Below are 26,546 nucleotides of genomic sequence, written 5' to 3' on the forward strand. Positions count from 1 at the left end.
CGGGGCATCATCCCCACTAGCATAAGACTACTCGGCTGCGGCACGGAGCGTTCCGAGGCCTAGAAGCAGGACAGAAATGAGTTGCAGTGTAATGCGTCTCGAGGGAGGATACGTACGTGGCATGCGATTCTGCGTCGTTTGCGCGTTTTAAGCGGGTTGGGGTGCTTTTACTGGGTGATATGGGTTAGATGTGTATGGGGTAAAGCTTGAGAGTACGTCAGGGAGCCTACAATTCAGTGTATGCGTGTATGTGATGTCGTTGTTCAAATTCGCTTTAGGAAACGTACATTTGCGAATTGGGCCGTTTTGAGGTATTCAGATGCTACAGTACTGTTTAAAATAGGGGTATATATTCATATTTATGCTTACCAGAGTAAGTACGAAGTGGAAATTTCAAAGATTCGTAGTGATACCTCTTAAGCGCCGAAAGCGTTGAATCACAAATACCACGAATAAACGCACCAAGCACACAACGGTGGATCAATAACAGGCTTAACACACTCACCCCTATACCATACAGCCCATTCTTCGACTCCAAAACTCCAACATTGCAAACCCAACTCACCGGACACAACACTGCTCCTCCTCATCCGAATCTCCATTCAACCTCATTCCAAACGTCTTCTTTCTCTATCCCTGCACGACCACTAGCTCCAGACCCCTCGGCTATCCTAACGTAACGTACTAACGGCGATTACTGAATTTTTCTTTTTTTTTGCCAGTAGAAGAAGAAGCATTCTGTAGAGTCCGAGAGACGTTATACGTTGTTTTAATGCAAATTCGATGGAATACGTACATTGGGGGGGTTGGAATGGTGCATAGGAGCCCCTGAGTAATCGAACTGAAAGTGAGTGAACGTTTGAGCCAAGTCTGAACGTCAAGGAAAGTTTGTGCAAGTCGGATTTCACATCAAGACAAGAAAACACAGAAACGCACGAAAGTACCATTACCATCTTCAACAAAAAGACACCGGCATCGCTCTGCACCACTAACATTATCTTAAAGTACATCCTTCAGGAGACCAAACCCTCGATATTCCACACACAAAGACAGAGCGTTGACCCGATACACACCAAGAACCCCCTCCTCCTCCCCAAAATCGTAAAATCACCTCATCCCAATACGTTTTCCTGGCTCTTCGGCTCCGGAACGGGTCTCCACCGCCTATCCTATTCGAATCCAAATTGCGTAAACCAACTAAAAAGCGGCGTCTCATTTGAGAAGAATTAGAATGCCTGTGTTGCAATGCGAAATCAGAACAAACCATTGGAGAGATAACGGGTATGCGTACGTACGTTTGCTGTTCCCGAGTCGATTACTAGTTTATGCAATTCAGTTAACACATGGTGAATGTGTGTTGACGATCTACGATACGGGTTGGAATGCACTTGATGCAAGAGTGGATGATACTCGAGTCTTAAGATCTGTGAGCCGCAAACCAAAAACGATTTGAATTTGGATCTCACATCTCGGACACCAATGTAAATTCAAAGTACCACTGCATTACCAGTCAAAAACGAAACAAATAACAAACCTGTTCGATCAATAGCACATTGCGTAACTGCACTAGCAACTATACCGATGAACCGCGAACCGAGAGAAAGACACGAAAAAAAAAACCTTGCAAAGACGTAACGTTATGGACGTACAGGGGCAGCAGGTGTATAAAAAGGACACGGACTAACGGGCTTTTTTCCTCATCCCCTCTCCTCTCCTCTTCTCACATTCTCTTCTCCCGCTCTCCGCTCAACGCCCTTGTCAGCCCGCCCCTCCCCGATATCCTACACTTGCACTGCACTGCCAATGGACGGGAACGCACCGGTACGAGTCAACGTGCCCACGACGCCGTGAGTATTCCCCATCCCTCCCCTAGCTGCGCCACGTCTGACCCTTCCCTTCGCAGGAACACGTTTGACGACGAGTAGAGGATCTGGGAGGTAGAGGTCGAAGTCAGCGACGCACCATAAATGCCACGTTGGCATGTCGCCCGGGGTATTGAGGGCAGCGCACGGTGAGCTTCCAACATTCATTTTCGCATCACACTCCACAACTCCGCCTTTTTCTACAGGTTGCCACGCCATCGAGACGACGCGGGACTCGAATGCGCCTGCTCAGCGAGCTTGAGGACGAGGTAAGTAAATGCATTATTCAACGTGTATCATTGTTGACTGATCTGGACACGCAGAACCTTGAATCCGTGTTCCCGAGCGGCGGACACGCTGTCGAAAGTGAGTCCGCGCTTTATTCGTCATACCGCCCGTGATTGACCACCCCTACATCAAGACCTGGGCCTGCTCAGCGAGCTTGAGGACGGAGTAAGTAAACAAGCTATTCAACATGGAACACCGCTGACTGACCTGGACACGCAGAACGACCTTGAATCCGTGTTCCCGAGCGGCGGACACGCTGTCGAAAGGGTGAGTCCATGTTTTGTTCGTCAGACCGCCCGTGATTGACCACCTCTACCACAGGGCTGAATTGATTCGCTGTCAGAGAACACCCGAACCTATGCAAAAGTAAGTTGACGTACCGCTCACCGTGAATCAGGCTGAACTGACCTGGACACGCAGAGTATCTGTGCTAGACCAGCTGCCCTCAATCCAGTCCAAGCAATCCGTTGTTGACCGATGGAATCGAAACGCGCGCTCGGTTCGCTGTGAACCCCGCCTTGTCATCCCGCCTTGCTGCTGATTCCAGTACGCGATCGGGGAATGGACTGGACGCGGTGGTGATGTGATGGATGCGTGAGTACACTGGAATGTTAGTCGGGAATGGCTTGGACTGACCATGCCGTCGTCGCCAGAGACTACAGCCGTGGTGTAGGCATCGTTTCGCATCGGAGGCAGGGGCCTAGTCAACGTCCTTGGGGATATCAATGCTGGTAAGTCGACCCATTGCTCGATGCGAGTCATGTCAAACTTACCTGAGATGTACATTGCAGGTCTGCGCTACCCTAAAATCTGGCTCTCCAATATCCCAGGCGGCACTCCTGTTGAATACAAGTCGGGAACGCCGCAGCAAGGTACGTGACTCGTGTTCTGAACAGTTGTGACTGGGAGAATAACGCGTTGTTGATAGGGTGGTGCTGATGGAAAGGGGATCGACGGGCAAGGGCATTCGTATCGACGCGTATGTCCCATATACGGGCAATGTCGATTCATAGCGGGAGCCGCTGCCTGCATTCGCCTTCAAACACGCTGAGACGCAGCTCCGCCCGCGTGCTGTCCCTCCATCGGCTCTCCTCCCTCCCTATCAACCTCGTCCATCTCCACCTCCCCTCCCTCCCCCTCACCCTCGCCCAAACCCCCCTCCTCCGGATCCAACCAACTCTCCTCAACCGTCACCTTGACCCTCCTCACATACTCCTTCATATTCTCCCTATACAACTGTGCCGCCTCCGCATTCGCCGGGCTATTCGGGTTCGGATCATGCAGCAAGCTCTGTATACTCGTCAGTATCGCCGCGACGTCGTACGTCGGCGACCACCGGTTCTGCAGGATGTCGAGGCAGAGCTCGCCGTTCGCGTAGACGTTGGGGTGGAACATCCGCGAGAGGAATTTGACGGTGGGGGGTTTGTTTGGGTAGGACTCGTCGAATGTGAGGAGGAGCTTGAATGTGCCGTCTTCGAAGGGGGTGTCGCCTGTTGATAGGTGAGTGGCTGGGGGTGAGTGGGGAGAGGAAACGCACCTGGGCCGAAGATGACAGCGTTCCAGAGCATAATATTGTCGGGGAGCGGACTGCCCGAGATCCCGCCTGGCGGGTCGGACGAGAGGCGCTTAAAGTCCCGGATCAGCCGTTTCTTGCAGTTCGTCGACATTGCTTGCTGAGTAAGATGGGTCAAGTAAGTCGGTGTGCTGGTGTAGTGGTGTGGTATGCGGTATGCTAATGCCAATGGGTATGTTATGATGCGATATGGATTGTAGAACCTGCGTTAATTGTATCTTCCTGTACCAAACCACCTTTGTACGTGCGTATATGCAAGCGTAAAGTCGTCTCAGGCGGCTGGTATGAAGAAACAAGCAAGTCAGTCCAACTCAGAAGCAGTGGCAGTGGCAGGCCTCCTCATGTCACGCCCACTGACCGTGACCTGACTCCGCTGCATCTAATCTGGAAACAAACAATAGCAACAACAATCACTCTGCCGAAATGCCGCAAGTTGACTTTGTCGTTGTAAGTATTTCATTCATCCACAACGGTTGCCCTGAACGATGAGGACGCTCTTTCACTCGCAACTGCGCTTGTTTGATTCCCCGCCCCTGCCCCGCCGAGTCCTTCCGCTCCCGGGTAATCGCGCTCGTCGCATACTGTAACCACGATCGACAAGTCATCAACATACAGTCGCCCGTCGCCGCTCAACTATGACAACACGCATCACACGCTATACACTACCAGTTCTATGTAGACCACCCGACGCGGACGCAATCGCAATTGCGCCTCCAACTACATCCATTTACCACCGTACTCATGAGTTTACCGCAGCTTTGCAATATATTTTTGTTGTGCCTATTGTGTACTTGAAATATTGTTTACCCCAGTGCCTTCAAGGTTTGTCATGATGCTGCGTGTTTACTATTTACTGATCGACGGGACAATTCTCGTGATATCATGGTTTATTCAATGCACTCTATTCGTCATGATTGTAATGAATTTCGTAAAATTCTAACCAAAACAGGCAAAATCTATTTATAACTGAAAAAAACAGCCTTGTTCAAAACTTCCAACCCTCTTCTGGTAACAAACTTCAAGGGTTTCCCCTCCCCCGAAGGGCAGAGAAACAAAGTGACGGGGTGAGGTACCCCGACACAAGGTGGGTTAGTAGCATACAAGGTGAGAAATACAAGTCGGCGAGAGAATACTCGTGTAGTGAAAACAACGGATGGTGTTTTCGGACCGCCGAGTCAAATGGATACAGATGGCGTTAAATCATGCCAACTACAATCAAAGTCAGTCAGAGTCTATTCAAAGTACAATTCTACAGACTTACCATTCCGAATCTCGCTCGACGGACGGAAATACATAGCGTCGAGGGTTTTTGCTTGTAATAAATTTCTAGAGTAAAAGTTATCAGTAGTTTAGGGAAAGTAAAATCAAGCCCACGTACCAACTATCGTGTCAAAGCACTCGTGCAGATGCCCCATCCTGCTCGTCGGACGTCGATATATGGTCTCAAGGTAAATCTAGAGCCAAGGTCAGTAAAAATCCAATAAATGAATGCCATACATACATACCTCAACGGGCACACAGCTAACAACGCCTGCTCGGCGGACGGCGATACGTCGTGTCAAGGCAAAATCTAGGGTCACGGGTCAGTGATAATTAATGCAAACCAAGTTGAAGTACACTTACCACTTGGTGTAGATCCTCACACTCGGTCGGCGGACGTCGATACATCATGTCAAAGCAAAATCTAGGGTCACGGTCAGCTTTAATTAATGCAAAGCATGTCGAAGTACACATACCACGGGTTTTAGATCCCCACACTCGGTCGGCGGACGTCGATACATTGTGTCAAAGCGAATCTAGGGTCAAGGTCAGTCTTTGTACATTAAATAAAACTAAAACACACATACCTATGCACCAGAGGTCCAATCCCGGTCAGCGGACGGCGATACGTCGTGTCAAAGTCTAGAGTCAGAGTCAGTCTCTGTACATTAAATAAAAGTAAACCACACATACCTGTACACCAGAGGTCCAACCCCGCTTGGCGGACGTCGATACGTCATGTCAGAGCAAATCGGGGTCACCCAGACATCCAATCCCACTCGGCGGACGTCGATACGTTGTGTCAGAGCAAATCTGAGGTCAAGGTCAGTGTGAGTACATATCATAAAAGTAATACACACATACCTGAAGACCAGAGGTCCAATCCCGCTCGCCGGACGTCGATACGTCGTGTCAGAGCAATATCTAAGGCCAGGGTTAGTCACAACTTGTTCAACGAATGCTACAGCACACTTACCACAATAGTGAGGAGGCAGGTAACAGGCGCGCTCGGCGGACGGCGATACGTCGTGTCAGGACTAAATCTTGGGATAAAATCAGTCTCCGTTTGGTAAATAAATGATACACAACTTACCAGCTCGCCGGAACGCGATACATAGCGTCGGGCTATGTTAACAGGGCATAAATCCTTGGATCAAAGTCAGTCTCACTTCTTCAACAAACATCACAGCACATACCAGGTCGGCGGAACACGATATATAGTGTCGAAGCAATTCCATGTCGAGAGGGGTAGCACACCACCATACTGACAGCATGGGTACAAAGTAGATGGATAAAAAAAACCCAATATCAGAGTTCTCTTTATACCTTTTTCACCCCAAACTTTTTCAAAGCCCGCTCTCAGTCACGTAGCAACACTTCTTTCTAGCTTCATCATTTTTACTAGCTTCGCTTCCGAATATTTCCTCATGCCATAACTTTGCATAATAGGAGACCTTTACATCCCTTTCTCCACTCCCTCAAACGTGGAATATCAAGCCACAGTGCACCACAAGGCACAAAACTCACTCGCCAAGTCGCAATTGGCTCAAATTCATGTCCCGTGCAGTAAAAAACCTCACTCCTATCAAGTGAAAATTGTTACGCCATTTTGTAATACCACGTACTAATCTTTGGTAAAGGTCCTCGTTTCAATTTCTACAGCACATCTAGCTCTGATTTCAATGCAGTAATAGCGTTATCTTCTCCCCAAAGTATTTTTTGGGATTACTTGCTGCAGACCGGTCAATTCGAAAGCTATGTCATCACATTCAGACACTCTGCACAGGATGCGCTGACGCTGATGCTGCAGACTCTGCGCAAACGATGTGCTTACGCTAACGCTACAGAGTCTGCGCACACAATGCGCTGACGCTGACTCTGTGCACAGGATGCGCTGCCGCTGACTCTGTACACACGATGCGCTGGCACTTGGTATTACAACATCGGCTCGCCGGCGTTCACAAGCCCAGGAACGAGATCACAACTTCCGACGCTCTAGCCTCGTTTAACTAATCGTTAAATCTACGACAAATCGCCCACAGGATCACGATCTACGCGTGTTCATTAGGACCCTGCCCTAATTCCCCACAGGTGCGTCATCATTCCACTCTAGGTTTAGTTTGCATCTCAGGAACACAAATTCGACTGTAAAGTCTATTTTTCACCTCCGTTCCGAGTCGACGTCATTCACGACAACAACAGTTGGTTCGACTTTGCGAGAGATGTTGGTATTTCGGATATGTTTACAACAGTACGTCCTTTGAGTCCTGGTTACTAATCTCACGGGTGACGGAATCATTCGAAAATTAGACACTTCCTTCAAACGCAGGTGCGTGCCAAAGCCGACATCCCACTCTATCGATACATCTCGTCTTACTCGTAACCCACTATTTTGAAGTGTTCCGTTCCATTTGACTTTGAGACTAGCGCGTCAGATAATCGGGAGTTGCTATATTCGAGTGCGCCCGAAAACACATCTATGCAACAACGTCAAGGCCAGTACTCTGACGTACCGCATTTGTTATCTCACCTTTTGCTTGTGTAGACGTGCTATGACCTCAACGTAGACATTCAGGAGGTGATTTACGGTGACAACTCACCTTCATTCCAACATTTCCCCAGTTCAAATTCGCATGTCAACCACGGCGCGGATACCTCCTCGTCTCCCGATTCGTCATTCTAGCGCGTTGCAACCGTCTCATATACCTCGCTTCCAAGAATAGGCTAGTCTAGACTAGTCGGTAACGACAGCCGGAAGCTCGCAAAACTGAGCAACCAATATGAATGTGCTGCAGAACACACATACGTGGCAGCCGTTCCCGCGCCGTTTATCACTTTTTCGAGGTTTCAGGGCTTTCTGGGTACTGTATAATGTAGTATATCCCACGCCAAGCGTGTTTGTAGGTCCTTTGGCAGCGTGAAGTTGAGATAATCAAAAATACATCCGGGGCATCTCAGGAGAGATTCAAACACAAAAACAAGCGTTTGCGAGGCTTTGAAATCACCGTGAAGATCGATAATGACTACCTAGATAATCTATAATGTGTATACGTCATGACGAATGCAGTAAACTAAGAGTACGGGTAACATTTCAAGCCACAGATGTTAAGCGCCCAAGCAAACAGCTTCACGCAGACTGTAAATTAGCAAAACACATCGATTCCAATGCTCTATAGACACACCTCGCATACCATACATATCTCAGAGTACACTATAAGACATACATACACTCACATATCTCGTCAACGAACCGTCAAGTCCACAACCTCACACTCACGTACCTCCTCCGGCCCCCAATCCGCATTCCAGCCCATTTCCACTGCTTCCTTTCATTTCGGGGCATCATCCCCACTAGCATAAGACTACTCGGCTGCGGCACGGAGCGTTCCGAGACCTAGAAGCAGGACAGAAATGAGTTGCAGTGTAATGCGTCTCGAGGGAGGATATGTACGTGGCATGCGATTCTGCGTCGTTTGCGCGTTTTAAGCGGGTTGGGGTGCTTTTACTGGGTGATATGGGTTAGGTGTGTATGGGGTAAAGCTTGAAAGTACATCAGGGAACCTACAATTGAGTTTATGCGTGTATGTGATGTCGTTGTTCAAATTCGCTTTAGGAAACGTACATTTGCGAATTGGGCCGTTTTGAGGTATTCAGATGCTACAGTACTGTTTAAAATAGGGGTATATATTCATATTTATGCTTACCTGAGTAAGTACAAAGTGGAAATTTCAAAGATTTGCAGCGATGAACCCTTAAGCGCCGAAAGCGTTGAATCGCAAATACAACAAATAAACGCACCAAACACACGATGGTGGACCACTAACACGCATGATACACTCACCCCTATACCATACAGCCCATTCTTCGACTCCAAAACTCCAACATCGCAAACCCAACTCACCGGACACAACACTCCTCCTCCTCGTCCGAATCTCCATTCAACCTCATTCCAACCACCTTCTTTCTCTTCACCCCTGCACGCCCACTAGCTCCAGACCCCTCGGCTATCCTAACGTAACGTACTAACGGCGATTACTGAATTTTTTCTGCCAGTAGAAGAAGAAGCATTCTGTAGAGTCCGAGAGACGTTATACGTTGTTTTAATGCAAATTCGATGGAATACGTACATTGGGGGGGTTGTAATGGTGCATAGGAGCCCCTGAGTAATCGAACTGAAAGTGAGTGAACGTTGGAACCAAGTCTGAACGTCGACGAAAGTTTGTGCAAGTCGGATTTCACATCAAGACAAGAAAACACAGAAACGCACAAAAGTACTATTACCATCTTCAACAAACGGACACCAGCATTGCTCTGCACCACTAACATTGTCTTAAAGTACATTCTTCACGAAACAAAATCCTAGATATTCCACACACAAAGACAGAGCGTTGACCCGATACACACCCAAGAACCCCCTCCTCCTCCCCAAAATCGCAAAATCACCTCATCCCAATACGTTTTCCTGGCTCTTCGGCTCCGGAACGGTATTCAAATCCAAATTGCGTAAACCAACTAAAAAGCGGCGTCTCATTTGAGAAGAATTAGAATGCCTGTGTTGCAACGCGAAATCAGAACAAACCATTGGAGAGATAACGGGTATGCGTACGTACGTTTGCTGTTCCCGAGTCAATTACTAGTTTATGCAATTCGATTAATGCATGGGTGAATGTGTGTTGACGATCTACGATACGAGTTGGAATTCACTTGATGCAAGGTAGATGATACTCGAGTCTAAAGTTCTGTGAGCCGCAAACCAAAAACGATTTGAATTTGAATCTCACATCTCGGACACCAATGTAAATTCAAAGCAACACAACAATACCTCCAACACGAAACAGATAACAAACCCATTCGATCAATAGCACATTGCGTAAACGCACTAGCAACTATACCGATGAACCGCGAACCGAGAGAAAGACACAAAAAAAAAACATTGCAAAGACGTAACGTTATGGACGTACAGGGGCAGCAGGTGTATAAAAAGGACACGGACTAACGGGCTTTTTTCCTCATCCCCTCTCCTCTCCTCTTCTCACATTCTCTTCTCCCGCTCTCCGCTCAATGCCCTTGTCAGCCCGCCCCTCTCCAACATCCTACACTCGCACTGCACTGCCAATGGACGGGAACGCACCGGTACGAGTCAACGTGCCCACGACGCCGTGAGTATTCCCCATCCCTCCCCTGAGCTGCGCCACGTCTGACCCTCCCTTCGCAGGAACACGTTTGACGACGAGTAGAGGATCTGGGAGGTAGAGGTCGGAGTCGGCGACGCGCCATAAATGCCACGCTGGCATGTCGACCGGGGCATCGAGGGCAGCGCACGGTGAGCCTCTAACATTTGTTTTCGCATCACACTCCGCCAAACCGCCTTTCTCTGCAGGTTGCCACGCCATCGAGACGACGCGGGACTCGAATGCGCGTGCTCAGCGAGCTTGAGGACGGGGTAAGTAAATGCATTATTCGACGGGTATCATTGTTGACTGACCTGGACACGCAGAACCTTGCATGTGTGTTCCCAAGAGTCGGACACGTCGTCGAAACTGTAAGTCAGTCCACACTCGTCAGCAACCGCCTGTGATTGACAACCGCTGCATCAAGACCTGCGCCTGCTCAGCGAGCTTGAGGACGGAGTAAGTAAACAAGCTATTCAACATGGAACACTGCTGACTGACCTGGACACGCAGAACGACCTTGAATCCGTGTTCCCGAGCGGCGGAAACGCTGTCGAAAGTGAGTGCATGCTTTGTTCGTCAGACCGCCCGTGATTGACCACCCAATACCAAGGCCGTATCGATTGGGGGGCAGGGAACAATGAGACCTATGCAAAAGTAAGTTGTCGTGTCGTTCACCGTGAACCAGCCTGAACTAACCTGACCTAGACACACAGAGCACCCCCAATCTATTCAAAGGCCTACATCCGTTCAACCGGTGCAGCTCGACACATGCGCTCCGCTCGTTGTGAATCGCCCCTTGACAGCCCGCCTTGCTGCGGATTCCAGTACGCGATTGGGGAATGGACTGGACGCGGTGGTGATGTGGTGGATGTGTGAGTACGCTGAGATGTTAGTAGGGAATGACTTGGAATGACCACACACAAGTACAGGTTGTGGTGTTGCCGTGGTTTCGCATCGGCCGCATATACCGTGGAGATGTGGAGGGAGGTGCCTAGTCGGTGTCCTAAGGATGCCATTGCAGGTTAGTTGACCCGTTGTTCAACGCGAGTCATGTCAAACTTACCTGAGATGTACATTGCAGGTCTGCGCTACCCTAAAATCTGGCTCTCCAATATCCCAGGCGGCACTCCTGTTGAATGCGAGTCGGGAACGCCGCAGCAAGGTACGTGACTCGTGTTCTGAACAGTTGTGACTGGGGTATAACGCGTTGTTGATAGGGTGGTGCTGATGGAAAGGATAACAGCAGGCAAGGGCATTCGTATCGACGCGTATGTCCCATATACGGGCAATGTCGATTCATAGCGGGAGCCGCTGCCTGATTGCCTGCTCCCGTGCATTCGCCTTCAAACACGCTGAGACGCAGCTCCGCCCGCGTGCTGTCCCTCCATCGGCTCCCCTCCCTCCCCCGCCTGCTCTCCCTCATTCTCCCCCAACCCCCCCTCCTCCGGATCCAACCAACTCTCCTCAACCGTCACCTTGACCCTCCTCACATACTCCTTCATATTTTCCCTATACAACTGCGCCGCCTCCGCATTCGCCGGGCTATTCGGGTTCGGATCATGCAGCAAGCTCTGTATACTCGTCAATATCGCCGCGACGTCGTATGTGGGCGACCACCGGTTTTGCAGGATGTCGAGGCAGAGCTCGCTGTTCGCGTAGACGTTGGGGTGGAACATCCGCGAGAGGAATTTGACGGTGGGCGGTTTGTTGGGGTAGGACTCGTCGAATGTGAGGAGGAGCTTGAATGTGCCGTCTTCGAAGGGGGTGTCGCCTGTTGATAGGTGAGTGGCTGGGGGTGAGTGGGGAGAGGAAACGCACCTGGCCCGAAGATGACAGCGTTCCAGAGCATAATATTGTCGGGGAGCGGACTGCCCGAGATCCCGCCTGGCGGGTCGGACGAGAGGCGCTTGAAGTCCCGGATGAGCCGTTTCTTGCAGTTCGTCGACATTGTTTGCTGAGTAAGATTGGGTCAAGTAATTCGGGTGGCTTTGGTTAAAGCGAGAGAGGGAGGTGTGGTCGTGTCTGAATCGCGTGCTGTTAATGAGGGCACTGCGACTGTCGTCGTACACGTCGTCTCGTATGTGGTATGCGGTATTCTAATGATGGTATGCGATATGGATTGTAAAACCTGCAAACCCAACTTTAATTGTATCTTCCCCTACCAAACCACCCTCAAAACATACCTTTGTACGTGCGTATATGCAAGCGTAAAGTCGTCTCAGGCGGCTGGTATGAAGAAACAAGCAAGTCAGTCTAACTCAGAAGCAGTGGCAGTGGCAGGCCTCCTCATGTCACGCCCACTGACCGTGACCTGACTCCGCCGCATCTAATCTGGAAACAAACAATAGCAACAACAATCACTCTGCCGAAATGCCGCAAGTTGACTTTGTCGTTGTAAGTATTTCATTCATCCACAACGGTTGCCCTGAACGATGAGGACGCTCTTTCACTCGCAACGGCGCTTGTTCGATTCCCCGCACCCATTGCGCTGTGTCCTGATTGCCCCCGCCGCCTGCTACAATCTTCAAAGTAGTCAACGTATCACTGTGATTTGACTTTGCCCTCGCCTACGGTCTGGTAAGCATACCACACACTGCAAAGTGCAAAGTGCGGACCACCGGACCCGACGCGCTCGTGCCTGTTTGGCCTCTACCGTGTCCGCGTCCATCAGCCCACACATGCACACACGCGCTATGCAAACATCACACCGGCACCCCTGACTCAACCCAACTCCCGCGTTCCAATGCGTTGAGATTTGCACTGTGTAGCGTATCTCGAGAACCACAGGGTATAGCACAACGACTCTCGATGTCTCAGGGATGCTTACTCTGAGCGCAACAATTCTCAATGACAGAGACAAAGCAGGACATTTTTTGTATTTTAAGAACACACTTTTGTAAAATTCTAACCAAAAAAGGCAAAATCTATTTATAACTGAAAAAAAGAGCCTTGTCCACAATGTCCAACCCTCTTCTGGTAACAAACTTCAAGGGTTTCCCCTCCCCCGAAGGGCAGAGAAACAAAGTGACGGGGTGAGGTCCCCCGACACATGGTGGGTTAGTAGCAGAAACAGCGGGAAGGGGCATAAAAAGTCAGTGGGGCAAGTCCATAGCCCTACCGTAAAGCTCCGAAAACATACCTAAGCAGGTTTCTAGATAAATACAAGTCTGCGAGAGATTCAGAATACAACTTACTTGGTAAAGTTTTTGTCATTCAATGGATGCAACGGCAGCAGGCGGCATCGGTGTCAACTACAATCAAAGTCAGTCACAGTCTATTCAAAGTACAATTCTACAGACTTACCATTCCGAATCTCGCTCGACGGACGGAAATACATAGCGTCGAGGGTTTTTGCTTGTAAGAAATTTCTAGAGTCAAAGTTAGCAGTAGTTTAGGGAAAGTAAAATCAAGCCCACGTACCAACTATCGTGTCAAAGCACTCGTGCAGATGCCCCATCCTGCTCGTCGGACGTCGATATATGGTCTCAAGGTAAATCTAGAGCCAAGGTCAGTAAAAATCCAATAAATGAATGCCATACATACATACCTCAACGGGCACACAGCTAACAACGCCTGCTCGGCGGACGGCGATACGTCGTGTCAAGGCAAAATCTAGGGTCACGGGTCAGTGATAATTAATGCAAACCAAGTTGAAGTACACTTACCACTTGGTGTAGATCCTCACACTCGGTCGGCGGACGTCGATACATCATGTCAAAGCAAAATCTAGGGTCACGGTCAGCTTTAATTAATGCAAAGCATGTCGAAGTACACATACCACGGGTTTTAGATCCCCACACTCGGTCGGCGGACGTCGATACATTGTGTCAAAGCGAATCTAGGGTCAAGGTCAGTCTTTGTACATTAAATAAAACTAAAACACACATACCTATGCACCAGAGGTCCAATCCCGGTCAGCGGACGGCGATACGTCGTGTCAAAGTCTAGAGTCAGAGTCAGTCTCTGTACATTAAATAAAAGTAAACCACACATACCTGTACACCAGAGGTCCAACCCCGCTTGGCGGACGTCGATACGTCATGTCAGAGCAAATCGGGGTCACCCAGACATCCAATCCCACTCGGCGGACGTCGATACGTTGTGTCAGAGCAAATCTGAGGTCAAGGTCAGTGTGAGTACATATCATAAAAGTAATACACACATACCTGAAGACCAGAGGTCCAATCCCGCTCGCCGGACGTCGATACGTCGTGTCAGAGCAATATCTAAGGCCCACATAGGACAGTTGTATAATTACGTACCTTACGATATATTTAAAAATGATGAATTAACGTAACATACGGAGTGATTTACAATAAGTACTAAACTAAAAATAGCCCGTCCCCTACGGTCCAGCTGGAACGGCTAATTTAGCCCTTGCCACACGGGCCATTTATAGATAAATGGCCCCCTCGCTGGCCCATGACGGACCGTCATATTTGACCCGTCTGCGCATCACGGCAAAATTCGGAGCCGACTGCTTGCGGGAAGTACAGCCTTGCCGACACCGGCTCCGTGGTTTCCCAAAGCATTTTGCCCCGAAACTGATGACGGGAAGCAGCTTTACCGACAACGGCTCTGTGGTCTACCGACACATTTTGCTCCTGTAAATTAGAAACCACAAAATACATTTATTTGTCTACGCGGGGCTATACTTTATCAATGTCTCAAGGTCATTCTCTACAATAGCTATTCCATCGTCAATCTCGCTCAAAGCATTGCTGTACAAAATTTGAGTTTGCAGTTGATTGAGGGTGAGATTCTTTAGTGTAGTAGCTTTGTTGAGGTAACTGTTATCTCCCAACCTGGTATGCTTGATTTTGTCATGAGATTGGCGAAGCTGCTGCTCTGTATAGTTCTAGAAATACAAGTCAGATGTCTTGCCAATAATAAAAGCTTAGAAACATACAAAAAGAAAAGGTGGATTGAAGTAGCTTGTCCTTTCCTTTACCTCATCATACTCAATTTCCTTAGCTGTTGGAGGGCTACCGCTTGGATAACTTCCCATGGGGTCAGGTCTACCGTATGTCCTGAAATAGGGATTTCGAAGTAGAAGATGGCATGCCTCGGGGGGTGGGGAGTAGCGTCCACCCTTTCTCTCAGTCGATACCATAGGACGAGACTCGAGGATAATGGAATCTACAACAGATGTGTAGGAAATAATGGGAGTAATGGTGGGAACAGTGGGAGTTTCCTCCGCGGTAGGCTCATTGATCTGTAGTTCGGTGGAAGAGGAAGCCGCCGTTATGGCGGAGGAGATAGTTGCTGAAGGCTTCGGCGCAAGAAACTGCGCCGAAGATCGGGAAGTTTGCATTGCCACGACAGATTGGGCATCCTCACTGGAGGAATCTAAATCAATGACATCTAGTAGAATTCAGAGATGCAGTCAGAGAAATTACACTTAGTAAAGTAAAGTTAACTTGCCCAAGGGTGGGGGAGGAGGTACAAATGAAGAATCATTTACAGCAAGGTGTGTCTGTACTTCTTCAATAGGAGAGGATGAGTCTCTCTCAGAATTGGAATCTTCATATTCAGAGTATTTTCAGCAGATCCATTCAAAGGTGTTGTCAAGACATACCGAAATCTGGGGGTGGAACAAAAGAGTTATCATTTACTGCGAGGTTGACCTTTTGCTTTCCTTTGCCCTTATCATTCAAAGGTATAGTTTGTTCATCGGCAGATTCGGATCCGTTGTTGGAAGATTCATCATCTCCCGAACCGGTACCGGAGGATTTGTTGTCACCCGAACCGTCATCGGGGGAGTCATTACTTCCCGAACCATCATCGGAAGATTCATCACTTCCCGAACTCTCCTCATCGGATGTGTCTGTGGATAGGTGAGAGTCAATCATATATTATGAAAAGAACATCTTACTTGTAGCAGAAGGGGGTGATATTTCGGGAAAATTATTAGGATCAATGGCATATATTGTGGGTGTGCTATGTTTGTGATCTGAGCTGTCTGGATTTGATTGGGTGGGCATTGTAACTGCAGGGGATTTTCACTACCGCTCAGGTAGATTGCAGTAGGATTACTTACTGATCTTCTTTGGAGGAGGCTTTTTCAGTTGGTCGAGTAAATAAGTAAGCCTGTCTAGAGAGGTGGTGTCAATGACAAGGTTATGAGGGGAAGAAGTAGGCATTCCAATCCCAATTTCAACTGGCCAGGTTGATTATATATATCGGACCCAGGTTGATTATATATCGGACCATGGCTACCGTCCCGTGAAATGTTATCGCGGAACACTGTGCTCCGTGAAATATGCTCACCTGATCGGAGCAATGCATGCCGTGTGAATGCGAACTTCGCACATTTTTGCTGTATAAGTTGTCGTGCAATCACCTGACTTATGATTGCACTTGTTTGTGTTGAAGTCCAATTTCGGACATGTTCAATTTTGGACTTCGGACTTTTTTTTTTACTTCTAACCTTGACACTTCCACTCACTCTACGCGCTTCGTCTACGCGTCTCTCCTCTCATCCACGCGACTTTCGAACCCATCACGCGACCTTCGATCTATACCATGGCTTCCACCTCCTCCGCATCCCTCAAGACCGATGTTGAACACTGGGAGAACATGGCTCGTTCCTCCATCGACGCCGGCGAGAAGATTTTTGGGTCAAGAATCGAGGTGCTGTGGACAGAACTGGTAAGTAACAGACTCCACATCACAGAAAAACATAACTTACATTGTTACACCTCAATAGGCCAAGGTGTTCCCCCTCCACACCCGCAATCCCAAAGCCTATCGGCTTTTCGACTACATCGGCCCCATCATCAACAAGGCGTGCCGCGACGGTTCTGACAACCAAGGTCGAACTGTACGCGAATTTGTCGTCGACTTTGCGGAGCTCCGCAAACAAATGGAGAACTTCGATAAATACGCCAGAGAGAGCAAAAAGCGAAAGGAAAAAGAGGGAAAAAGTAAAACCAAGGCCAATGAGATGGAGGAGAAGGAACAGGAAAGAGAGCGCGAGAAGGAAAAGAGGAGGCAGGAGAAGGAGGAAAAAGAGAAGAAGGAGAGGGAGGAGAAAGAGAGGGAGGCAAAGCGGGAGAGGGAGAGGGAGAGGGAGAGGGAGGAGAAGGAGAGGGAAAGGCAGCAGAGAGCAAAGGAGGAAAAAGAGAAGCGGCAGAGGGAGAAGGAGGAGAAGGAAAAGCGGCAAAGGGAGAGGGAGGAGAAGGAAAAGCGGCAGAGGGAGAGGGAGGAGAAGGAGAAGAGGGAGAGGGAGAGGGAGAGGGAGAGGGAGAGGGAGGAGAGGGAGAAGAGGCAGAGGGAGAGGGAGGAGAGGGAGAGGGAGAGGGAGGAGAAGGAGAAGAGGGAGAGGCAGAGGGAGAGGGAGGAGAGGGAGAGGGAGAGGGAGAGGGAGAGGGAGGAGATGAAGACCCACCCAAAAAAACGAAGCAGGACGGAGAAAAAATCCAAGCCGACCGTAGATTCCAGTGCGGAAGGCTCCGGAGCCGACACTATGCGCCCTTCAAAGGTCGACAAGGGCAAAGGCAAAGCCCCGCCTCCAACAGTCATCTCCTCCGGGAGTGAAAGCGAGCCGCGGGTCCGAAAATCAGCCCGAAAGACACCTGCAAAGCCGGAGACGTCTGCTCCGCCGAAGGCCAGCAGCAGCAGGAAAAAGCCTGCTTCCAAGTCGAAGTCCACCATCGGGACGGATACGGACCGAAGTGAAGATGAAGGTGAGGGTGAGGGTGAGGGTGAGGATAGCGAGGAGGAAGGAGGAGAGGACAACGAGGCTCCCCTCAAGAAGGCACGCCGTCGCTCAGAGGCTGAAGACCAGAAGAAAAACCTCGTCACCGTCACTCCTTCCTGCAAGGCCTGCCAAGCAAGGAAGAGGAGATGCAAGATGGAAAGGGGGCAAACCATCGTTGGGTTTGCCACTGAGGGATCGACTTCGATCCCTCAGTACTCTCGGGCTTGTGTCTTGTGCCGTCGCAACAAGACCAAGTGCGACTTGTTCCCGGGACGATCCGTTAAGCCGCCTGGGATGACTTTGACGACTCCAATTGTGGAGTACACGGAGATTTTGCGTGCCGAGAAGACGGCGGGATCTGATCTTCCCGGACAAGGGAAGAAGGGGGAACTTCCAGTTCCAAAGGATGTTGGGGAGTTGCTGGTGCAACTCTACGCCAAGCTGGGTGAGGTGGGTGAGGAGAATGCTGCTCTCCATAGCAGCCTTACCTCGCTCCATGCCAGAGTCACAAGTTTGACTCAGCTTTCTGAGAGGCAGAAAGCTCAAATGGAGTCAATGGAGAAGGTGATGAAGAGTATGGAGTCGAAGTTAGGTGAAATGAGGCTAGAGGGCAAACATGGTAAGTCTGTCCACTCTGCCAGCTACAAGTCTGCTTAACCCTCACACTCAGCATCACCTACTCCCCGGCCTCCTTCTCCTTCCCCGGCCCCTCCCTCCCCGCCTCCTGCTTCCCCAGCCCCTCCCTCCCCAGCCCCTCCCTCTCCGCCTCCTGCTTCCCCACCTCCTGCTTCCCCGGCTCCTCCTCGATTTTCTTCTCTGGCATCTTCAAATTCGCCGTCGTCTCCACCCCTGCCGCCTCCTGAGCCCATATCGCCACCACTTCAAAATCGTGAAGTTGGATCGTCGGCACCTCCATCACCACCGGGCCCCATGTCACCACCGCGTCAAAATCGCGAAGTTGGATCAACCGCGGGATCCAACTTGCCGCCGAGTCCGGGCCATGAAGAGCCGCCGTCACCCATGCCCCCAGCGCCAGACCACCTGCCGAAAGATGTCGAGATGGACAAGATCAATGAGGATCATAGATCCTCTGATCTGTCATCCCCTGAGCCAAGCGATGACGAGGCACCCGCTGAGAAGGTGAAAGGGAAGGCAAAGCAAAAAGGGAAGGAAAAGGTGGACCCCAAGGTGTCCAATGCGGCGACGAGGACTCGTGCTGGAAGAAGCGGAAAGCGCAAAGCAGCTGAGGAGCCAGAGACGCTACCTTCCCCCAAAAAACCCAGAGGAAGGGCCTCCAAAAAGTAATCACAGGTTGGGTGTGTTTTTTTATGTATGTTACCTACTTTCTTTTCCTGTGCTATATTTCATTGGTCTTTTCTTCTTGTCTCTTGGGCATTCCTACTTGGTGTTTTTTTGCTTGACCAATCACTTCATTTTCTATTCTGCCTCACATAGTATATTTGCCCTATATGTCTTTATAATGTTTAATGTCCTGTATATAAAGATATTTTTCTTTTGCTCCATATGTTGGATGAACAATGAGCTTTGAGTGAAAAATAAAGAAGTTTGAGTTCTATAAAAGCAATGTTATGTTGCATTAAACTAACTAAACAACCTGTTATTTCTTGGCTCTAGCTTTTCTTCTTTTTTTTGCAGTCAAGCCTAAGTTATTTGCTTCCTGGAGTGCTAAGTCGTCAGAAGTTTGCTTGCGTCGGGAGGCTCTTGCCGCCGGTGGTGGAACGGGGTCATTTGCCTCCGAACTGCCAATTAATTTTTGATTTTTCTTCCTAGGCCGAGGTTGAACTTTGCGTATAGCTTTGCTAGTACCTGGCTGTTGAAGTTCAGGAGTAGGTCTTAAGGAAGAGTTTACTACTGTGGGGCTTCCATTAGTTGGTATTGTGAGTTCTTGACTATCATCCCGACGTTGTTCGGCACGAGTAACATCCCGAGGAGGATCAGCTTGAGTGTCTTCCCGATGTTCATCGGCTCGTGCTGCATCCCGAGGATTATTGGCTTGTGTGTTATCCCGTGGCTGTTCGGCCCGAATGTCATTCCGAGTGTTATCGGCCTGAGTATCATCCCGTGCACGACTTGCAGTTCCAACACCAGGGCTGTCAACACTGATAGAATCTTGTTGAGGGTGTCCATCATGAGTATCAGAGGGATTAGATTGCTCTGAAAAACTCAAAGATGTTTGACAAGGTCTCCTACGAACTCTCCTTGAGGTAGTCAAGCGCCTTGGTGCTGGGGTTATAGGCACTGTTTGGAGACCTTCAAACAAGTTTGAAGCGTAACATGGTTCCAACAGTTCTTCATTATCACGTGCCAATACTCTTTCAAACTTGAAAGGAATCAGTCCACGAGACTGACGCTGTCTCCAATGTCTCAGAAGAGCAGCAGTGTCATCAACGCGGAGTCTGCTCGGATCCGTGAACGGAATGGAACTTGGCCAATATTCGGGATCAATCATCTCTCCAAAATGTTTCTCCACGGAGTCCCATGGGATTCGAGATCCACTCCTATCTTTTGCCAAGGCTATAACATTTCAGCCATATGTTGAATTAATTCAATACATTACTCACCATACACTCGGTTCATATAGATTCTAATGATTGTTTTTTGTATTGCATTAGTCTCCCTCCCCTTTGAGTTGTATATAGGTGACGGAACCAATGGAAATCCATTGCTATTGAACTTCAAATCCTTTTCAAGAAAAGTGCCTGCAGGGACGGCGGGAGTTGATACTCCGTTTTCAATCTCTGAAACCTTGACAAGATATTTCACAAACGCCCTTCTGAACGACTTTAATTCATCTGGAAATAGTTGTCCAAATGAAGGAATGCGAGGGTCATCCAACCCTAGATCGTGTGTTTGTGTCCTGTTAATGAGTTAGCATCAAGTTGTTAATGATTGGGACAACAGGTTGTCCCGTCCTCATGACCGGCACAATGTAATCCCGAAGGTCATCGGGAGCCACATACATCCCGAAAAACAGAAGTGTTCAAATAACAAAATAACTCACATTGAGTATTCAATTTTTCCATCAAGATCGTAATGGCCTTCAAATGTAATAGATCTCATTCCCATCCTCAGCCACTTGATTCGATCCATTTGGTGAAGAATCTTCTTTCCTTGTCGTTTCGCAGTCCTATGGATGGGTAAGCATCGGAGCCGAGTAATGCCGCCGAACGTACTTTGCTTTCAAAGTCTTGGAGAAACCCTTCTTTTTCCACTCCTCTAATATTCGAGCATATTCCTCTCTCTCCGCAATGGTAAGTCTAGATTCAACTCGTTTTCTTGCCTGCTGATAAAACTTGATCCATTGCGGGCTACCCCGTCTTGCATTTCCCGATAAAAGCTGCACTTCTTCTTCAATTTCGGCTGCCTTTTTCTCCCGAAAAACACTTTGAAAGGTTGCTCGTCCATGCATACCATCCAATTTGGTATTTCGAGGGGTTGAGGCATGGTTTGCAAACCAATTAAAGAGTCTCTAGCATTTTATGTTAGCCTCTATTTCATAATAAAGACATGACTTACATCTTTCTTAGCTTTCCATTCATTGAACAAGGCTTTATCGGCTCTCATCGCAACCTCCGAATACTTGTGATCCCATGTGGCTTTGATTAACGGCACAATAGTATTCCGAATAAAGTCTGATTTAGATAATCTCGGTGCGTCTTTGTAGTTTTGAACGTTGCCTCTCAGAATTCTCATCTCCCTAGCTGTCCACAGTTGTTCCTCGTCGGGAGGAATATCGGGCCCGACAGTGCCGCCGGGCGGAGGGACAGAAGGTCTGCGACCTGAATTGTCAGAGGTGTTTGAGGGAGGAGGTTGAGGAGGCATTTGTACAAAGGGATGGGCATCATATTAGCTTATCAACGAATGACTGAATAATCTACCACCAACCGGAGATAAAATAAGATTTTGATCTTGATTACTATTTTAAGACATGGGAAACTACTTAATCTGGCAATCCCGCCCAAACGTCGGGGACAGCGAGCAAACATCTCTTGTCATCATCACACACAATCACAAAGTATATTCACTATAGCTCACCCAGTTCTTTCTCTATCCTCTCACAATTTTGAGAGCAGTAAATTGTATATGTATTAATTGAATTTCTGTATATAAGACTGTTATATCTCACATGGAAATGTTTAAAAATGTAAAAGTAAGCAAATGACTTTCCACCTCCAATCTTAAAAAAATTGAAACGGTGAATATCTAAGAGTCTGTGTAAAGTACTCTAAACTGTGTTTCTTGTGCAAAGAAATTGGAATCCCAGCAAGTTCAAATTGGGCAACATTTCAGTAAATTGCATATATCTTCTCACATACATGGATTTAAATTTGCTAAACACTATCATTGGATAGACATTTAAAATACCTTTCATATGATATATGCCGGAGGAGTAGGGAGCATGTGCATGAAGAGTTATGGCCAAAATACTTCAGGAGAGTGGTTTTGAGAGGTCATTGTAGATCACATTATGCATTTCTGTTGGGATCACGACCATTTTCTGCACATCCAAAATGAAACTTGTTCATAAAACTGGCTACAGTTCTCCAAATTCCTTGCAAGATAGATCATATGAAAGCTATTTCCTCCCTCGAAAAGGTTATGTAGACTAAAATAAATTTAATGCACATTGTGAAGAGCTATCAATGGAATACTGTATTTAGAATGAAATTCACAGGTGCTCAGACACTTTGCTTCCCACTTCCATGGGCTTTCATACTGTGCCAGATAATGGATCAGATAGCGACGGCCCTAAGGAGGCAAGCTGGTCTTCTGGGGCTTCAAGGAAAAGAGGAAGGCCAAGGAAATATAGACCTGATACAAGCCATTCTTCCACTTCTATTCCTCTACCTGCCCAAAACATGTTACAACACTTTGAACACAATATAGATGAATCAGACATACCTCACTATCCGGGAGATCTGACAGACCAGCAGGTAATTGACAACTTGAGAGAGTTACAGGATGTTAGGACGGGAGGAAAGGTATATCCGTGTCAATGGATTGAGGTGTTCTTGCTCACAAATTATTATCTTAGTCTCAAAATGACTACCTTAGAGAGTGGCTTCCAAAGAGAGAAATATACCTCGGGACACTCATTGGTCGGGAGGCGCCTCCTCCGCGTCGGGATAATCAATGCCAGCAATGCCAAAGACTCCCGGGATGTTGGAGATGCCTTGAATGTTTTGGATCTCAACTTGTTTGCCCTCACTGTCTGAGACAAAACCATCAACTGGTTCCGTTTCACCGAGTCGAGAAATGGACAGGGGAGTACTTTCGTCCTGGAGGTTTATGGGAAGTGGGTATTAGGTTGTATCTTGGTCATAATGGGAAGAGGTGTCCAGTACAATTGCCCTTAAACGAGAGTACCCACGGGACAAGCATTGGAGCCGAAGGATATGTTGGAAACGGGATTCAATCTGCCGCCGAAAACAACTATTGGAGCGGCACATCACTTGCCGCCGATGAATATAGCAGGAACGGGACTCGTGATGCCGCCGAAGTTACGGATACTCATGACATTGGTCCAACACCAGCAAACAATGACGAAGAGTCTTTCACATCTCAGCTTCTTGCAGATCCTGAAATCCCAACTCTGTTTGAACTGGACGATGGAGACGATGAGGATATCAACTTGTATGAGGAACTTGATACAAGCTTCCACAATCAACCCCGTCCAAGGGCAGAAGATAATGATGGTATCCCATTCAAAGTTATTATTCATACATCCGGAGTACACTATCTACCCGTTCGGACTTGTACTTGCCGATCTGCCATGCTGCCTTTGGATTTGCAATATCTGGAAATGGGTCTTTTTGCTACTAGTTTTCAGAATATCCGAACCTTGTTTACACTGGAAGTGCTGGAGGATTTTAGGGTTACCAACCTTGAATGCAAAACCTCGGGCTATCAATATTATCAAAAGCTCAGACGCATTACCTCACCTTCATTTCCCAAACAGGTTCTGAACCGCTATCGGGAACTGAGAAGGCTTAGTCGCCAATACAGAAACCTTATATTGCACAAAATACACGGTCAAGGACACTCTGAACAGGCTCTAAAGGCTTATATGGAGTTGAAATACCCACAACAAGGCTCCGAAATGCATCCCGATCAGGAACCTTTCGGCTCAATAACACCTCCGGAACCAGGGCAAACACGGAACAATTCTTCGTCCCGACAATCGGAACCAAATGAAGATTCCGAACGGAATGATACAACATCCCGGTTGGAAGTTGATCCAGGTGATTCTGACCCAAATAATATGTCACCTGAACCTCCGTCCAGAAACGAGCCAGATAAAAGAGGGTCCTTGACATTGTTCTGTCCAGCGTGTCCACAGCCAGGTGTTAACCTACCTGATGACTGGGTTCTCGAAGCCGATAGGTAAGCAGAATGCCTTCATTCAATTATTGGGCTCACATTATATTAGTGATATCTATATTCGTAGCTATGTGGCAGATGGAAACTTCAAAGCCGATCATTTGAATCAAAAAAACGAGGGAGACGACGTCTGGCTCAGTGTTGGAGAAGGTTTTATGACCGATCCTGGGCCATACAAGGAGCATATAAAGGAAGCTATTTCTCTGGCACCACGTTATAAACGGGTAAGTGTATTGCCGCCGCGGCTCAACATACTCCCGATTAACAACTTTTCCAGGAACCAACTTGTCACAACTACCATGCACAAAAAGCAGAGAATAGAGTTAGCCCTGGAAAACGCGTTAGAGGAATAGGCGCCCATGCGTGTGCAAGACATGGATGCTTTTGTCCTAACAGTGTTGTTGATTTCGACAAAGGAGAGAAGCAAATGCACATGGATTGGTCCTTAACACAGGCAAGGGAAACAACAAATACTAAAGGCATCACTAGGCATCTGGAAATTTACGATATCAACTGCCAATATTGTGTCAATCTCATGAAGCGTCTGACTGACTCTACAAAGATGCACTGGCCCCCCTCTGTCAAAATAACCTTTGCTATTGGTCTTTTCCATGTCCATGGGCATAAATCTGAATGCTTGTACAATTATGCCTCAACCTACATTCCGGGCGTTGGAATTATTGATGGAGAAATATTGGAACCTCTCTGGTCCGTCCTCAATGATACTTCCCGAAGTACTCGTTCGGCAACCACTGCACACCGCGCTGAAGTTCTGGATGACCACATGGGTGATTCAAATTGGAAAAAAACAATAAACATGGGTAAGTACTTCTACTACTATGGAGTCTGCTGTGCTAATTTCTTGTTTGCAAAGCTGCCACCATAGCGGCCAAGTACAAGCGGGCCGGTGAACAGTCCGGTATAACGGAAGCATTCTACCGAAATCTTACGGAACAACAACCTCCCGAGCTAGTTGACACATGGGAGCAAGAAATCAAACAGGCCGAGTTTGATCGGGATCAAGGAGTATCCGATGCTATGAGTCAAGTAATGGCAAGCAAAGTGAAAACTGCTGCCGGAAGACAAGAAATTGAATTACATCTCTCAAATATGGAGCTGACTTCCTCGGGAGCTACAGGCAAAGCTGCTTGGATTTCATCTGGCTTGAAATTGGAACAAGCTCAGTATGTTTTCTATTTTTTTGAATTTTATATATTTTTATACCCTACAGATTAGAGCTAAGAAGCCATGTTCGCAAACTTGGAACTCATCCATCCACAGCTCAACAGCTTGATTTGGTTAATAAACGTCGGTCAATGCGAACACGAGTTGAGGCTTTCAGCCGTACTGCATTGACATTCTTGGGGGAAGAGGCTTTGGAGAGTATTCAAGGAGTTAATACCCCAGTTCTTGACGACGAAGTCAGCGATGATGAGATAGCCGACATCGGGAATGTCAACATCACCCGGGCGGATCCGGAACGGCAACCTCTCCCGTTCCCGTCAGCACTGCTTGATGATTATTTCCGAGATCTTGAAGAAGGCATGGCTCACCAACTTAAAGGGCTGCAAAAACTCGAGTTACGCATTCGCCAGGGCCATGCTGAAGATTGCCTTGAGGCAGTTAGATCAGCCCTGATTCAGCTCTCGTGGCAATATAAATATCAAGTCCGCATGGCAGATTCGGTATACACAGGCACCCGCGCATGGGATGGAGTCAAACTGTTGAATGCATCTTGGAAATTGCACAAAAAGATATACAATGCAAACCGAATAGCAATGATTCGGATTGCCGGTCATTCCGAAGAGGATATTATGCAGATACGGAGGGAGTTTCCTGTTTTATATGACCATGATTGCAAGCACAGTGCGGCAATTTCGGATCCGAATGTTCGGGGCGGCAGTTCCGACCGGCTTAGTTGGATTTGGAGATCCCGCCAGGGACTCAATGCTGATAACCAATTATATGTAAACGAATGTGAGTTATCTTTTCTCTTGACTCTACAAACTATCTAAAATTTGCAAGTCTTTCGTCTTAACTGGCTCAGAGCTCGGGCACAAAGAAACAGATGGAAAGAAGAACTATCCCTGACAAACAAAGAAATGGAATGGACAGTGAGATTTTATGTCCACATGGCCAAGACTTGGAAGGAACGGCATGAAATTGTTCCGGACCGCTTGGCAGGTCATAGGGCTTTCTGTCAGAAGCAGATAGCAATGTGGAATGACTTGGGGCGGGCCGCCGATGTCAAATTCCGGAAGATAAACGGCAATTATCCCTCCGTG

The 26,546-nt window shown here is 48.0% G+C and overlaps 9 protein-coding genes across 9 annotated transcripts; 3 read left to right on the plus strand and 6 right to left on the minus strand.

Annotated features, from left to right (window-relative positions):
- Window positions 1–1,980: 1,980 nt before the first annotated feature.
- On the plus strand, window positions 1,981–2,456 carry JR316_0013526 (uncharacterized protein; the record flags this gene model as incomplete). The annotated part of the gene is made up of 5 exons (XM_047899116.1): window positions 1,981–1,992; window positions 2,069–2,131; window positions 2,186–2,228; window positions 2,284–2,417; window positions 2,442–2,456. 5 exons carry the CDS (start codon window positions 1,981–1,983, stop codon window positions 2,454–2,456), a joined length of 267 nt encoding a protein of 88 aa, XP_047741801.1.
- A 732-nt stretch (window positions 2,457–3,188) lies between these two features.
- On the minus strand, window positions 3,189–3,817 carry JR316_0013527 (Ubiquitin-conjugating enzyme E2 2; the record flags this gene model as incomplete). The annotated part of the gene is made up of 2 exons (XM_047899117.1): window positions 3,189–3,640; window positions 3,688–3,817. 2 exons carry the CDS (start codon window positions 3,815–3,817, stop codon window positions 3,189–3,191), a joined length of 582 nt encoding a protein of 193 aa, XP_047741802.1.
- Window positions 3,818–4,918: 1,101 nt separating this feature from the next.
- Window positions 4,919–6,099, minus strand: JR316_0013528 (uncharacterized protein; the record flags this gene model as incomplete). Its single annotated transcript, XM_047899118.1, has 5 exons — window positions 4,919–4,932; window positions 4,985–5,049; window positions 5,571–5,644; window positions 5,960–6,020; window positions 6,077–6,099. The coding sequence occupies 5 exons, from the start codon at window positions 6,097–6,099 to the stop codon at window positions 4,919–4,921; spliced, it is 237 nt and encodes a 78-aa protein (XP_047741803.1).
- A 5,401-nt stretch (window positions 6,100–11,500) lies between these two features.
- On the minus strand, window positions 11,501–12,105 carry JR316_0013529 (Ubiquitin-conjugating enzyme E2 2; the record flags this gene model as incomplete). The annotated part of the gene is made up of 2 exons (XM_047899119.1): window positions 11,501–11,928; window positions 11,976–12,105. The coding sequence occupies 2 exons, from the start codon at window positions 12,103–12,105 to the stop codon at window positions 11,501–11,503; spliced, it is 558 nt and encodes a 185-aa protein (XP_047741804.1).
- Window positions 12,106–13,366: 1,261 nt separating this feature from the next.
- On the minus strand, window positions 13,367–14,396 carry JR316_0013530 (uncharacterized protein; the record flags this gene model as incomplete). Its single annotated transcript, XM_047899120.1, has 5 exons — window positions 13,367–13,408; window positions 13,461–13,525; window positions 13,578–13,653; window positions 13,705–13,769; window positions 14,324–14,396. 5 exons carry the CDS (start codon window positions 14,394–14,396, stop codon window positions 13,367–13,369), a joined length of 321 nt encoding a protein of 106 aa, XP_047741805.1.
- Window positions 14,397–14,796: 400 nt separating this feature from the next.
- JR316_0013531 (uncharacterized protein) lies at window positions 14,797–16,141 on the minus strand (the record flags this gene model as incomplete). Its single annotated transcript, XM_047899121.1, has 4 exons — window positions 14,797–15,015; window positions 15,067–15,506; window positions 15,736–15,984; window positions 16,033–16,141. The coding sequence occupies 4 exons, from the start codon at window positions 16,139–16,141 to the stop codon at window positions 14,797–14,799; spliced, it is 1,017 nt and encodes a 338-aa protein (XP_047741806.1).
- Window positions 16,142–16,682: 541 nt separating this feature from the next.
- On the plus strand, window positions 16,683–19,164 carry JR316_0013532 (uncharacterized protein; the record flags this gene model as incomplete). The annotated part of the gene is made up of 3 exons (XM_047899122.1): window positions 16,683–16,808; window positions 16,867–18,478; window positions 18,530–19,164. The coding sequence occupies 3 exons, from the start codon at window positions 16,683–16,685 to the stop codon at window positions 19,162–19,164; spliced, it is 2,373 nt and encodes a 790-aa protein (XP_047741807.1).
- A 902-nt stretch (window positions 19,165–20,066) lies between these two features.
- Window positions 20,067–21,702, minus strand: JR316_0013533 (uncharacterized protein; the record flags this gene model as incomplete). The annotated part of the gene is made up of 6 exons (XM_047899123.1): window positions 20,067–20,130; window positions 20,202–20,394; window positions 20,442–20,737; window positions 20,882–21,007; window positions 21,054–21,349; window positions 21,397–21,702. 6 exons carry the CDS (start codon window positions 21,700–21,702, stop codon window positions 20,067–20,069), a joined length of 1,281 nt encoding a protein of 426 aa, XP_047741808.1.
- Window positions 21,703–22,739: 1,037 nt separating this feature from the next.
- Window positions 22,740–26,352, plus strand: JR316_0013534 (uncharacterized protein; the record flags this gene model as incomplete). The annotated part of the gene is made up of 7 exons (XM_047899124.1): window positions 22,740–22,862; window positions 22,916–24,264; window positions 24,311–24,485; window positions 24,539–25,082; window positions 25,136–25,445; window positions 25,493–26,228; window positions 26,287–26,352. The coding sequence occupies 7 exons, from the start codon at window positions 22,740–22,742 to the stop codon at window positions 26,350–26,352; spliced, it is 3,303 nt and encodes a 1,100-aa protein (XP_047741809.1).
- Window positions 26,353–26,546: the final 194 nt, after the last annotated feature.

The sequence above is a fragment of the Psilocybe cubensis genome (assembly GCF_017499595.1).
Source record: "Psilocybe cubensis strain MGC-MH-2018 chromosome Unknown contig4, whole genome shotgun sequence".
NCBI lineage: Eukaryota > Fungi > Basidiomycota > Agaricomycetes > Agaricales > Agrocybaceae > Psilocybe > Psilocybe cubensis.